The sequence below is a fragment of the Larus michahellis genome, chromosome 2 (assembly GCF_964199755.1).
Source record: "Larus michahellis chromosome 2, bLarMic1.1, whole genome shotgun sequence".
NCBI lineage: Eukaryota > Metazoa > Chordata > Aves > Charadriiformes > Laridae > Larus > Larus michahellis.
Genome location: NC_133897.1, coordinates 91,993,936 through 92,008,849, shown reverse-complemented (window position 1 = coordinate 92,008,849; position 14,914 = coordinate 91,993,936). Strand labels below are relative to the sequence as shown.

Genomic DNA, 14,914 nt, shown 5'->3' with positions numbered 1-14,914 from the left:
TGCATTGTGTTTTCTACTTCTGAATGAATACATGAATCTGATACCGGACATCTGTACACAGGTACTTATCAGTGTTCTCATTGCTACTGGTTTTGTGGACACACACATATATATATCTGTGTGTACACATAGATAAGTGCAATGAAAACAGGGATCTAAAGATACAGATGAATGATGCAGAAGAACATAAATGGTAGGCACACAATTTATAAAGTCCTAGGAGCTCAAACTAAGATGTGTGTCAAATATTCAGAATCCTGCTTAACCTTTGCCTGGAACGTTAAGAACAATCAAATGCTTTAATCATCTCAGACACTCTGTAGGGACTACTATTGCTTTCTCCTGCTTGAATTTCTATAAGGCAATCAAAATCCACCTAGGTATGATTCAATCTTGCAGCATGCACTGACAATACTAGCCTTAAATTTACAAGCTTCAAATCCAGAATCAGGAATTTATGTATTTTTTTTAGGAAAATTGTTTATAACGTGCAATTGTCTGAATACAGACACTTCCAAGTGGCTCTACTTGGAACAAATGCAAAAGACAACTTTCAGAGTGTGCTCTCTACAAGAGAAGGTAGGCTTGCTATTCATTGTAAAGAAACAACATCTAAAGTCCCCATCCATGTCAATCAGCCAAGACAAAGCTTCCAGCCCTCTGATTAGGAAGCAGGAGCCTGGAAATGCTGGGACTACTAGGTGCAAGTAGGGTTTTCAGAGCCCTTTTGATGGGCTGAAACTAGAGCCTGCAAATCTGTCATTGGCAAATAGGCTCTGAAAATCTGAGGTACTTACACAGCAAGGCAACCCAAGAACAACAGATTTGGGGATTTTCACACCAGTTGATGGGTTCCTAGATCAGAACAGCAGTAACAGTGATTACCCAGGCTGACCATGTTTGCTTCTATATGGCACCCCATGCCTTTAAAAGACCTGCATATCTTTAGCAGATAGAAGGTAAATAGGGTACACAAGTTTCATATCCTTTCAGTCAGCTGTGACCTAGGTTATTTTGAACTTAAATGTTGAGGTTAACTTTATACTAGAATATGAATCAATTATGAAGATAGCAGGCCCAGATATAAGATGTACAACTCGGCTCCTGAAAAGTACTAACCAGATAGAATCATAGAATCATAGAATCTTCACGATTGGAAACGACCTTTGAGATCATCGAGTCCAACCATACACACGCCAAAAAACCCCCCAACCCCTGCAATCTCTGTCACTAGAGCATGCCCTGAAGTGCCAAATCTAGACGTTTCTTAAATACCTCTAGGGATGGTGACTCAACCACCTCCCTGGGCAGGCTGTTCCACTGCCTGACCACTCTTTCAGGAAAGTAATTCTTCCTAATCTCTAATCTAAACCTCCCCTGCCGCAACTTCAGACCATTTCCTCTGGTCCTGTCATTATTCACCTGGGAGAAGAGGCCAACCCCCACCTCTCTACAACCTCCTTTCAGGTAGTTGTAGAGGGCAATGAGGTCTCCCCTCAGCCTCCTCTTCTCCAAGCTAAACATGCCAGCTCCCTCAGCCTCTCCTCATATGACTTGGTCTCCAGAACCCCTTAAAAATGTTAAGATAGCATGTATCTTAACATTTTTAGGGCACCATTACCTCTCATTTCAGAAGTAACTGTACATATCTCCACTGGCCTGACAACATACTATCAGGAGCAGATGGCATTTAAAGCCACTTGGTTTGGGCTCATAGAACTGGAGCATAAAAACTCCTGTCCTCGAATCCTGCCCACAGTTTCTCCCTAACTGCATCAAAAATACCCTTTCTCTCTTTCATACATTCAGGTCAACGGTGGACTTCAAACTCAGATGTTAATTTTCTGTTAAACTTCAAATAAATGAAAATGTCCACAAACAGATTATAGATTATTAAGAGAGTGGCATATAATTCTCATGAGAAAGCAACTACTATGTAATGCAGAGCACTGTAAGCTGAGATGCATAGGATATGTACTGGCCTGACTCCACAGCAGTCCAGTATCTGATATGCTAAATTATTTTAAAATAAAAAACCTTCCAGATTTGCCTTTGTTTGTTCATTTGTTTTTAAACCATCCAGTACCTTTAACTTCTGTTTCCAGAGAAACACTTGCCAAGTATCAAATGGCTAGTGAAATGATCTCTTGGAAAGTGGGTTGCTTTAAACATGTCAGGTGATTTTCAAGAAAAACTTAACAGTAACTACACTGAACTTAAAATTCCTCAAACTTTTGGTATTTTTTAAAGCAAAGAAATGAATTACATCATGACATATGAAAACCACATGCCTGTTTTAAGTTTTTATTTCTTAGGTCACTTCTTTCTTTAAAATAATATCCTGCTAATAAAATCTGAATTGCAAATATGTAGTCGTCCATCTGGTTTTCTTACCACTTTGCAAACTAAAAGGAAAAGACATTTTCCTTTGTCCTCCTAGGGTACTGCAATAAATACATTGGGAGAAGGCTGTAAAATTCTACTTGTTTATTAAAATTCCTTCTTGTTTGTCAAAAATACAATACAATGCATACATGCATAGATCACACACTTTAAAGAGTTGTGACCAAATATTTCAGATGCAGCAAAATGTAAATGCGTAATTTGTCTCTGATGCAGACTGACGTCTCTAGGCCAGACAGGCAAAGACACTTTCTGCAAAAACCTTAGTCCTCAAAGAGGAAGAAAGAAATATAGGTCAACCTCAGTTCTGGAGAGCTTCAATTGATTCCCTTCCCCAGTATGGGACTAATATTCTGCTTCTTTTGAGTGAGGAAGACTTTCAACTGTGCTTATTTCATAGTTTTGCTGACTTTACTAGTGTTCTCATAAGTTCCCACCAACTGAAGATAATTTTGCAGTGTATCTAATAGCTAAAAAAAGATTTCACATTTTTAAAATGTGCTTATAATCTAGTCTTGCAGCCAGGATTACGGTTTATCTTAGTTTGGGAAATTTATGAAGATTCTGATTCTGGAATATTACTCTGGAATCACTAATTCAGATTAGGCCTCGAGTAGTTCCAAAATTCTACTGTAGCAGTGTCTTCCTCTGATTTAAATTGGAGTAAGGCTTGCATATTTTGAAATAACGAAATCCACCTGGATATCCAAAAATAACTATTCTGGAATGATTATTTCAAAGCAGCAATTTCAATTCCATGTGTTGGCAAGCCCTTCTGGACACATTAGCACCTAGTAATAGTTCAGACCACATTACTGGTTGTTAACGTCTATAATATTAGTATATAGAAATCATGATTCTACTACGTAACGATAGCCACAGCGTTCTATTCCCAGGGAAACAAGTTTGTACTGAGTGCAAGAATACTTCTGAGGAAGCAACATCTATAGCCAAGGAAAAACAAAGGAATGCGACAGCATTTTAAATACTTAATACAATAATCTCGCTGGAGTTCTAAGAATGAAATAAAGCACAACAAAATTTGCAATAATTGTTTTCTTCTCTTAGTTAGTCCAGTACCCCTCTTATTACTATGCTGCTACAGTTATCTTTTGTGTATGTACAGATTGTGTAGCTGACGGTTAACAAAGAAGCCAAAATAAAAATGACAGAGCACAGAGAGAGAAAAGTCAGGGTTATAGCAGAATAGCTATGATAACACTCCTTAGCAAAACAATCTTTTTGCCCAATAATATTTTAAGCATAAAATGTAAAATATAATACTCAAAAATTTTCAAAAGTTGTTTTTCTACACCAGAGAAGTCACTACTTCTACAGCTTTTAGCAGATGTCACTATTTATTTACTTACATATAACATCATAGTAAGATTACTTTTCAAGCCTTCTAAGTGTGTAAAACCTATCTTCTATGAGAAATACAATTTCTTGATCCTTGCTTGGTAAGATTTTACAGAACATTGGGCTGATACAACCTTTCATTGCCCCTACTTTCAAAACTGATGCACTGAAAACTCCAGTCCAAATTATTACATCGACAGATTTGCCTCATAGAAATCACCGCCATCCAAGGTTGCTTTTGAAGGCTCCCGCTGCCAATAAAAGAAAGCTGCCTGGTTCTTTGTTTTAGAGGATGGAGTCTTTACTCCCCTGCTACACATCTTACTCCTTATGCTTATAGCCTTCAAAGTAAATAGCAAACACTGCAACTTTAGGGAGTTTAATAGTTATCTTCTCATGATAATCATTCTATTTATCTCACATTATAGTTAATTAGCAGGTATACAAAAGTCAGTTGTGCTTTATGCTTGGCCTACTCAACTCTGAAGTAGTACAGAGAGCTGGAGAATTCTTAGTGAAAATAATAGCTCCAGTGAATAATGTTGATGGTCTGCTGTAAAAATTGGATAAACATGTGTGAATTGCAATACTCATGTGATAACAACCTGGTGAAATCTTAAGGATTTTCCCCAAGGAGAGCTGAACTCAGGTAACTGCTCTGCTGTTTCTTCCTGAAGCATGAAGACACCAGGGCTTTTTGGAGAACTCTTTGTAAGAATCCACACGGCCCGAACTATTTTTCCCTAGCTGATTCCTGAAAACAACAGAATCATGACAAGATGTTCAAAACTGTTCAGCAGAACTCTGCTGGAGACCCCCCTCCATGAAAACTGTCAATCCAAATAACTAACATGGGCAACTCATAAACAACGAAAACATCATGCCATAATGGAAAGTGCCGAGCAACACAAACTACAGGTGTGACAATAGGCTCTGCCTGTGATAGGGACTGCTGTCACAGCAATAAAGTGCGCTGAACTGCACCTAGAACACAAAAAAAAAATAAATAATCAAACTTAAGTCTCCAAATGTGAAACAATATTTTCATGGGCCTTCAATTACAGTGTCTGTGGGAGCAGAGCTGTGAGCTGGTAGAAGAGGACTGTCCTAAATCAGAGGGAATGTCTGTCAGAGGCAACACTGTGTCATGGAGGACTCTGCTACAAGAAAGTGCTGGAGGAACAGATTTACAAGGAAATACGAATTAGCTAAATACGTACAGCGTATCAGAGAGATAATTAAAGAGACATAATAAACTATGAATAAAAGCAGTAACCTTTAGAGGCTGGTATGTGAAAATCAATCAAGGAATAATGAAATGAAAGTAAAAAAGAGACAATCTCAGGGAAATTATCTTGACATTGAGATATTAGCTTGTGGAACAGTCTGTTCAACAGAGGACCTGAAGTTGCATTGTCTGAAACCCTTGCAGTAAACCTAAACAAAAAGATTAGAAAAGATTAGATAGTGAGCACTCTGCCATCGACACAAAAAGGCAGGACAGATGGGCTAGTGCGCCTTCAGCCTTTTGGCTTTTTTAAGGCTGTTATTTATACACAAGCATGCTCTATTTCTCAAAAATTATGTGAAGTAGATATTAAAGACTACACATGCCCTTGATCTGGGGAAGAAACTCTGGTTATTATTGATGGAAGTTCAGAACATAGCCTTGGTGCTGTTATACAGCCCTAAGTATGATAAATACGAAGTGATAAAATTAAAATAATCCAAAAAAGATCCACAATGCCCCAAGGCATTTTCCTTAGGTAAGGTTCACTCATTACTCTATTTATCCATTGCTGTAGTACAGAAGTAATAGTTAGCAACTTATAACAAGAATGTGAATATTAATGCACCCAGAAATGCAGTGACTAAATTTCAGATGTTTCATTACCTAGTGAAATGTATAGCCCAAAGTAAGGTGACTACACTCTCTCTACCTATAGACAACCAAATATGCTTGAAATCCAGCACAAGCCAAGAAAAAAATAGTCAAGCCAAAAATAAGTGATATGTGAAAGACTGTCTGCATTTTCCAAATTATCTGAGTCTCTAATGATAGGTGATGATGAGAAGCCTTATTTCATCTAGATCACAGCTGTAAATCCTTTCCTTTCTCACAAAACAGAGCTAGAATTGCTGGTGAAGTCTTTAACCAGGAAGACAGCATGGATGGTAACCCTTCTGGTGCAATGGATATTTAATTATCCAAGCAAAGTGATATGACTACAAAAAATATGATTGAAAAACCCCACAAGTAATAATTTTATTTCCTTTTAAGTAAGTTGTTCCAGTGGAAGACTTCACATACCTCTGAGCAGAGGAATAAATTATCATTTCAGCAGGATTTGAGCCATTTAGCTACTGTTCTATTCAGTAAAATGGGAACAGCACCACTTTTTTTTAAAAAAAAACAAAACCAAAACACCCTTAAAATCCAGTCAATTAGACCCCACTGCTCAAAAACGGAGAAGAATGCCTAGCCTGCAGCTGTGTATGAGGTTTATGATTTGAGACAGCAGTCCCACCCTGCGAGGGCAGAAGCACATTTGGGCCCTGCAGCTGGGGTAGCACTGATGTGCCTCAGGAATTGTCCTGACAGAAGCACAGGTAGCAGGGACCTTGTGGAACCTCCACATGGGCACCAGTTAAGCATATGCTCTGGAAGTCTCACCTCTGGATTTTGGAGTTCACACCTCACTAATAACACAATAGGGCTCCAGGCTTGAAATGTTTCAAGCAGAACGCAGGCTTGGTGTAAATACACTCGTATTATTGAGCTCTCTGTGTTTACAGACTCCCTAAGAAAACACAGGATGCCAGCCCAACCTCCTTTTCTGAAATAAACACATCTGCTTAAGAAAATATATTTAATGTCTTATACAACCAGAACAACATTACCATGACATATTCAAGAAAAGAGAGAAGCACAAGAATATGTCATTATATTTTTCCTTTTCCAGATATACACACATACACCCCTCCCTCTCCCGAAATATATGTCCTTCACTTAACAAAAAGGAAGAAATAAACCAGGAAGGGTTACAGGACCACCACACATCCTGTTTCAACTTGTTAAACCAAAGAAAGATGAAACTTCATCCTATGTTGGCCCCTAAACCAACCAAAAGCTTGAGGCAGAGACTTGCCTATATATAATTTTTCCTTAAAGTGAGCTTTGCAGGACTTCCAATGGAGCTTTGAGAGTCCCACCACAACTATTTTAGTAGAAAATACCTAAAATACTCTACATAAGACAGCATAAACAACAAGGGCTGGTAAAGAACTGTAAGGAGTATCCGCCCTTCCCCGTGTACTCCAGTTTCCCAGGGCACAGCTTTTGCTTCAGTCTTGTTCTCAACCCAGTAGCCTTTCATGCCTGGCCTCCTTTCATGCCACCAATCCCCACGTAGAGCCAGGTCCCTCAGAAAAGTCTTTCCACTGTCTCCGAGCCGCAGCTCTACACCTGCGTTCTGTGATCACCTCCTTGCTGTGACCGTGTGCGTGTTCCCTCTGACAGCCAGGAACGTCTCCATCTGCAAACAGTCACTGCCTTTCACGGGAAGTATAATCTCTCTGTCTGCTGCATAAATGATGTCTCCCTAATGCTGAGTGTAGCAGCCAAGAAAGGCAACTGGCACCCTTTCTCCCTCCTTTATTAGCCCAGCTTTTCAAAGGAACGTATATTAAACAAGCTGAAAGCAAAACAAGCTAAAAAACCCAACTAAATGCATCTGTCAGTTCTCAAAAAGCTCATCACACCGGTTCGTAGTCTACCTGATGTAAAACAGAACAATTGTATTGAATTACTGGAACCACACTTCTATCAAAGGGAAGATATAACTAATTAGATGGAATTAACAATCTCTAATAGCATATGTTTCGCAACCCAGAAGTACTTTTAGATAACCTATAGAAACGGTTGTATGCTGAACTTAAAATTCCTTAACTAACATACTACAGTCTAAGACCAAGTGATATTTTGTAAAAGTTATTTCCCTTGTTTGATGGAACAACTGTTAGCTGCACAACACTTTAATCTAGTAGAATATTTACATTTATTATGATTTCCTGGTCCAGCAGTACCTCTAAATAGCCACTTTTCCAACTAGTCTTAACTCTCAGTTCATTCAATCCAGTTTTCTTTCTGAACCCACAGAGATAGTGCTTACACAGTTATAATACAGTTTCAAAAAACCTCCAAATTAAATTTGTCCACTTTTCAAACTTTAAATATATTAAACCATCAGCTATATTGCACATTATCAGATATGTTTTCTATATAAACCATTTCTTACTGTTTCATTTCACAATTCAGAATCTGTATAATGACACTTAAATATCAATATAATTCCCTGACAGTCTCATCTAGTCTTAACAAGTTAGTAAAAGAAGTCAGAGACATTTCTGATAAACAGTGTATATAGAAAGTAATTGCTGAGAGAGGTAATTAATTTGGATTCCTACTTAGTCAATTTTCCTTCTCATTTTTCCACAACCCTCTGCAAGCATTTTTCTCTAATCAAAGCAAAGTAGCTGATTCTTCATACCTGTATGTTTTGTAAAAGAGACATCTCTTCAAGGGGACCTTAATCACGTGTTCCTGAAGGCCCACAAAAAGGACACTCTGGCTGTGCAGGATCTGAAGGCTCCTGATGGGCTCTCGCTGACTTTTCGGCAGGAGTTCAATTTCCTCGAGCAGGCAGCTGCTTGAAGTCTGGTTCATTGGGGCAAGTACTTTCTTAATAGTGCCATAGTCTGAAAAGGCAAGAGGAAAATGAGTAACTAAAAATCATACTAGCAATTCTACCTACTTGGTGTCATTCAGTGAACAAATCTTCGTCCTATGCCAGATGATTTCAATGAAGCCTCAGAAGCCACACTCAGTGTTGCAGTACTTTGACTGCAGTTTCCTAAATTTCTTATAGCACAGTGAAAAAAAACTTGAAAGCAGCCATTCAAGTTTTGTATGTGTTGTAATACAGCAAAAAATAATTTTATTAGTGCGGAACGGACTTCACAGCAGTAGTCACTAAAAAACAAGCGTTCAAAGTCTGGCTACTATAAATGCACATTCATGGCAAGGGTAACTGATTTCACTTTACCAGACTGTACTACACTTTACTATGTTTAAAGCAGTTCAAGAAGCAATAAAGTCCATCATTGCCCCAGTCTGTTTTGAAACTGTATGTGTTAGAAACTACGGGTTTTAGATCTGTATTGCATTCATTTAATAAAGCACTTCTGCATGAATATCTGCAGGTCTTAATTGAGTCTAGGTCAATATAACAATAAAACAAGGCTGTGTTCCTTCTTCTTACCATCTGGATTTCGTCAAATTCTGAAAAATTCTATCTTGTAGCATTTGCTCTTCAATTCTAACCTTATTGTGATTTCTAAGCAAGGAGAGCTAAGCATCAGAACCCAGTCAGACGACTGATGAGATTTCTGATTCACTCATGCAAAGTTTTTAAATAATTTAAAAATACCAAAGAACATTTGTTCTGAACACAGAGGACCACATTCTCACACTGATAAATATTTTAGGTAGCTGTCTGACCAAAACTGCATTATGCAATTTTCTATGTGCCAGCAATAGTAAAAATTAAAGATCCAACACTGCAAACGCATACTGAGATCAGCTGTTACTCATGTGAAGTCTTGAAAGGCTGTAACATCTCTTGTGAGTCGGTAACAATTGCAAGACATACGTTTGGGATGCTCTGTTTTGCAGACCAGTAAGTACAGTTTTTGCCACCACCAGCACAAGGCCAGAGGCTTGGTGGCGAGCCGGCAGTGCGGGGTCTCAGGACGGCTCTGGCCCTGCCTTGGCCGGAGCTGGTTTTAGCCGTGGCAGCAATTGCCTGGTGGCCACGTGCCTGTGGCCTCCCCGTGCTGGCTTCGCTCTGGGAGCGCCCGGGGCAGGGGGCTGGCACCCCTACGTAGTCACTGCCGGACAAACAGCCCCTGCGGGGTCACGGGGCTGGGGGAGGGCAGCCTGCGGCTCCCAGACTTTGCCTGGGAAGCGATGAGGAACAGCAAGTAAGCAACCTTAAGAAAATACCCCAAAAAGTAGCCTCATGCAGACTCCAAAACCGAAGAGGAGGTGGAGAAACCAAGATGCTAATTACTGTTAAAGTCTTCTCCCTGGCCTGAGGAAGACTGAATAGTCAATCTTAAGACCTGGAGAAGAACTGGAAGGGGGAGCACAACACTAAATAACAGGGGGCATCAGTAGGACGTTTATATATAAGATTTTAACCATATTATTAACAAAACTTTAGTAAGTAGATACTATGGACTTAATTTTATTAGACAGTCAAAACGAATTAGACGAACTATAAATGCTTAGCTCAGTATATGAAGTGCATTCCCCTTTGTCCATAACAAGCTTTTGAATGTAGCAGATCATGTCTGCATGTTAGTCTTCTGACTGACCTCTCAATTCCCAATATAACCACTTCATATAACTGTTTACATTTTTTGCCTTTCTCAGTATAAACAAGCTTTTCAGGATTTACTGTATGTAAGAGTATTTTTTAGAAAGAACCTTTTATTAAATTACACTCTTAATTTTCATTAAAATTTAACTTTTTCACATTAAAAAAATTTCTGATTTGACTATCACTTTTTTTCCAAACAACCTAAAGTAGACTTATATCCAAAAATTAATTAAACTTTTGCCAAGACTCAGTTTTGTCTCACAATTAAGTGATAAATAGCTCAAGTGAAGAATGTAGTTACAGGCAGTGTTTGCACTGCTGATTGTTGGATACAAAATCTAAACGATAATTACAGCAAGTTTCAAGGTCAAAATACGGACTGAGAAGTGCCCAGAAAAAAAAATCACTGGCTGCATAAGTTAGTGACTGAGTGAAAAAACAAATTATTTTTTTTAAGCACAGAAACTGGAAAAACGTACTGCGGAAGAAAAGAAGAAGCAGCGAGATCATTTTACACACGTAAATGAGCTGGTATTCACTTTACAGATCAGTTAGTACAACTCTGTATCGCTTGTCTAACTGGCAGCCAACAGATTCAGTGTGATTCATGTTACATTGCATTTAGCTGTTTCCTGCATGAGACAAAAATCAGGTACGCATTCAGCACGTGCTTCTCGTACAGACTAATATTTCTTCCTGCCACTGTGCTGGGTCTGGCATCTACAGACATCATTTGCTGTCACCTCCCCAAAGATAAAAGCGAAGAAAAAACCACATAACTGGAGGCCTCCTTCCCCCATGCCTACACACGTATTTAATTTAGAAGAGCAGCTTTGGACAAGAGAATATGATGAAAACCAAATATTTTGTGTTTCTTTTCTCCTCAGTAAATTTGTTTATTGTAGAGGGCGAAGTTACAATTTTTTATAACGTTCAGGTCTATGACCTGGAGAATATGGTTACAGCAGCATACCACCCTAGAACAAAATAAAATATTCTCCCTTTGAGAACTGCAGCATTAATGCCTTCCCCAGGACAGCTGTCATTGCTCTTGCTTGTCCTTCTTATCTTGGCATACAGTCTCCGTTCCTCCCATCTCCTTTTGCTTTCTTTCAGCATCTCCCAAATCATTCCTTTCCCATTTGTTGTCCAAGAGGATCAGCACTCATACAAAAATGTCAAAAGTCATAAATGACTGGGCTTTAAATGAAGAAGCAGCTCCAGAGATCCCACAGATTACAAGGAAGAAACACTACCCTTCGCAGCAGCAATGTGGGTCATACACAAGTTCAGTAAAAATGAATAAAATGTTATCTGAGATCTACCTCTGCCTCAGTAAACTCTCCTACTTCTGACTTCCTATAACCTATCTTCTCTGCTTTGAATTCCTCCTGCCTATGACTCTGATTTTGCATGGGCTGCCCGGTAGCCTAAACTAGGATGAGGATCTGTTTTAATTCTGCAACTTTGAGACAGACACTGAATTGGTGGCTATGTTCAGCAGACTATGGTATGTAGCTATCAACCTCCTCAAACTATACTAGCATGTAATACGGGCTATACCAGGCTTCCTTCCAGCGGAAAATCATAGCCCTTGCATCAGTACTTTCAAAAGCCAGGTGCTTTGCTCCAGTGTTTCCAACTCTACTACAATGTGTGCAACATTATGCATCCAGCCTCCAGCAAAGATCGCAGATTTCTTAAAGAACTTGTAAAAGTCCCATCTACAAGAGAGTTGTCTGTTCAGCCATTTTCGCACCACAACTGTAAAGCAAAATAAAACGAGAAGCAGGGAAAGAAATTAGTCTTGAATACGGCTCTAGGGTATGGAGGTTTTCAGGCCTGTCAAAATCTTTGAAGTCAATATTTACTTTATAATCAAACTAACTGTCCACTTCTGCCAAGAAATAGCTAAGAAGAATAGTAAACACAGACCTTCCTAATGGATGTAACTTTATGGCCATGGACACAGGGAAGTTCCAGTTTCATCACAAACGTCAAGGCTGAGTCCAACAGCTATTTAAGAATTCGAATGAATGGCATCTTTGCATCCTGAGCACAAGCAAGACATGCTGGAATAGATCCAGACACCTGACAGCCTTGGTTTAAGGATGACCGAGTACACACAGGAGTAGTAAAAGATAATGACATTGGCCAGGATGAGTAAATAACGTGCTTTGTTAACTTGTACCGTGATACTTTTAAAGAGCTCTGCAAAACCAGCAATGGAACGTTAGAAATCCAGTCACTGTGAATGAAGATGAAGAGGAAAGAAAAATTACAGATGAAATATTGGTATGTAATGTGTAGGAGACTGTGAAGAACTGAATGGAAAACCTGAGATGGAGTTGTAGAAAACAAGCTTGGAGGCAACAGAGTCGGTAATGAGCAAAAGGACAATGGGACAAAATCAAAGGATGATCTCTAAAACTGAAAAGTAATGTTTAAGATGTAAATGGTATAAAGCACAACCAGCAAAGGAGAACACTGCAAGAGTGTGGTTAGAATCATTACAACATCTGTGGTGACACTTACAAAGGAAAACAAAAACCAAACAAATGGCAGTTGCAACAAACTAATAAACCTGTAATGTCTTGATTTTCCTAACAGAAATATGAACACTCAAAGATGCTGTAGCTACTTCTTGATAAATATTTATAGGAGACTTTATGTTTACAAAACATTGCTGCATTCTTCAAGCAAAAACATCTTTAACAAATCATCCAAAATGAGTCAGTATCAAAGGAAGTTCATTTCAATTCTTTAAATGAAAGGAAAAAAATGTCTTCATCTCAACCCATGAGTTTTTTTTTCCTTTCCCCTCCTTTTCTCCTTCTTTTCTCTCCCCTATTGGGGGGGTGGGGTGGGGGGAAGTGAGCGAGTGCCTCTGTGGTCCTAGTTGCTAGCTGGCTTAAACCATGACAGAAGTAAAACCTAATTTAATCTTCATTTTAGTATAGTTTAGCATAGCACCTCGAAGAAAGGGTTTGTCTACAGAAAGCAACTGAACCAGCACCAGAACGTAGAATCCAAGTCAATGTTTTCCAGAGGAGAAGCCTACCATACTATCTTTCAGTAATGTTGCAAAAACAAGTCATCGGTGCCTTCTAAACTGTATGAGTTGCCAGCAAAAGAAACTTGTAATAGTCTCAAATATATCCTCAGCCCTCTTGTATGCTCATGTTTGTGACTTCACAAGTATTCCTATACTTTCTGAGCACAATAAGGTGCCTTTACAGATCGGAAAATCTCCTCGCATATAGCAAGGAAAACTCAAGAACAGCAAAATCAACTGCACATTATAAACTAAGAATAGTCAGTGTAAATAAGGGCCTATTTTGCAATTTCCCCACAAGATGGTGTTTAGAAAAGCAAGATGTTTTAAGTAGATGAAAGAATGTAGTCAATACAGATGAAAGGGGCAGTCAACGCAACACACAGAAAACGGAAGCTAAAGCTATATTCGGTACTTAAGTGACATTTGTAATTGAACTTGTATAAGGTACCACCAATGCAAGAAAAACACTATGTATATTATAATATGTGAAAACAGATTCATTGACACCTTTAACAATCTGTCAACATACTAATCAGGTTTTTTTGTTATAAAGAAAAGCTTAAAATTAATAGATGGATATTTGGCAGAAGTGCAGTTTTAAAGTGTAGTTGAAATGTAGTTGAAATTACAAATATTTTCAAGTGTAATTTGAAATAGGTTTTGGAAAATTATATTCATTTTTTATTTTGCCCATTGTACACTGTTTTTGCATATTATTTGTTGTATACAAATTATTTTTCCAGTGGGAAAACAAAAACATTCAGGCAGTATTAAGACTACTGAAATTAAAGAAAAAAAAATTATTAATGTTAAATTCCTTTTAAATATTATCCATGCGTGTATATACAGTGTTTACATTCATTAGATAACATTTGTATTAATTAAACACCACAGAAACAAATAAAAAAGGGTATTAGGGTTGCCTTCAAGGCAGAAGTCTCTCAGAAGAATAAATAGAAATACCAAACATAAAATTGATGTACAGAACGTTTAATGGTTGGACCAGATTATCTTAAAGGTCCCTTCCAATCCAGACAATTTATGATTCTACGTATAATAGGACAAAATCAAAGGAAGTGCAAGGTGATTGATGTTGTATCATCAGTATTTGCTTTCTTCCACCCCAGGAACTGAAACAAAGCTCTACTGGAAACATGCAATTGGTTAACAGCAGAAAATTATTCCAGTGACACAAGTATTAGGTTGCATAAGGGCTTAAGTGCGCTTAACACAGAAAAAAGACACAGAAAACAGTTAATGCAGCAGCTGGTTGAGCCTACAAAGGGAAAGCCCACGGCTTACAATTTAGCAATCTGAAACACCAAAAAAGATGGATATGGTACACAGAATATGAGAGGATTTAAAACGTTATTTTTTTCCCTTCCTAAAAATAACTTTAAAATTAGTTAAATCATCAGTAGAACATGGATAATTAAAGCCTTCGCTATAATCTGTTTTCCCATATGGGGGTGGGGTACAATTTGGTTTAAAGCAAGGGCATATTTAGAAGATAAGATAAAATAACCATTCTCTGTAACTTAATTTATCTTTTACCTCCAGGTTTCTGAGATACTTATTTATACTTGATTTACAGCAATAGGTTTTTAATCATAATACAGCCTAAAGGACAAGGGAAAGACTGAGCTTCAAC

At 38.3% G+C, this 14,914-nt stretch overlaps 1 protein-coding gene across 8 annotated transcripts in view; it reads right to left on the bottom strand.

Annotated features, from left to right (window-relative positions):
* The window catches only part of SEMA5A (semaphorin 5A), a 353,355-nt gene that overhangs the window by 99,228 nt on the left and 239,213 nt on the right, over positions 1-14,914 (bottom strand). For all 8 annotated transcript variants that reach the window (XM_074576222.1, XM_074576228.1, XM_074576225.1 and 5 more), the window contains one exon: positions 8,313-8,520. In XM_074576222.1, the coding sequence (XP_074432323.1) occupies positions 8,313-8,520 (208 nt within the window). The remainder of the gene's footprint in view (positions 1-8,312; positions 8,521-14,914) is intronic.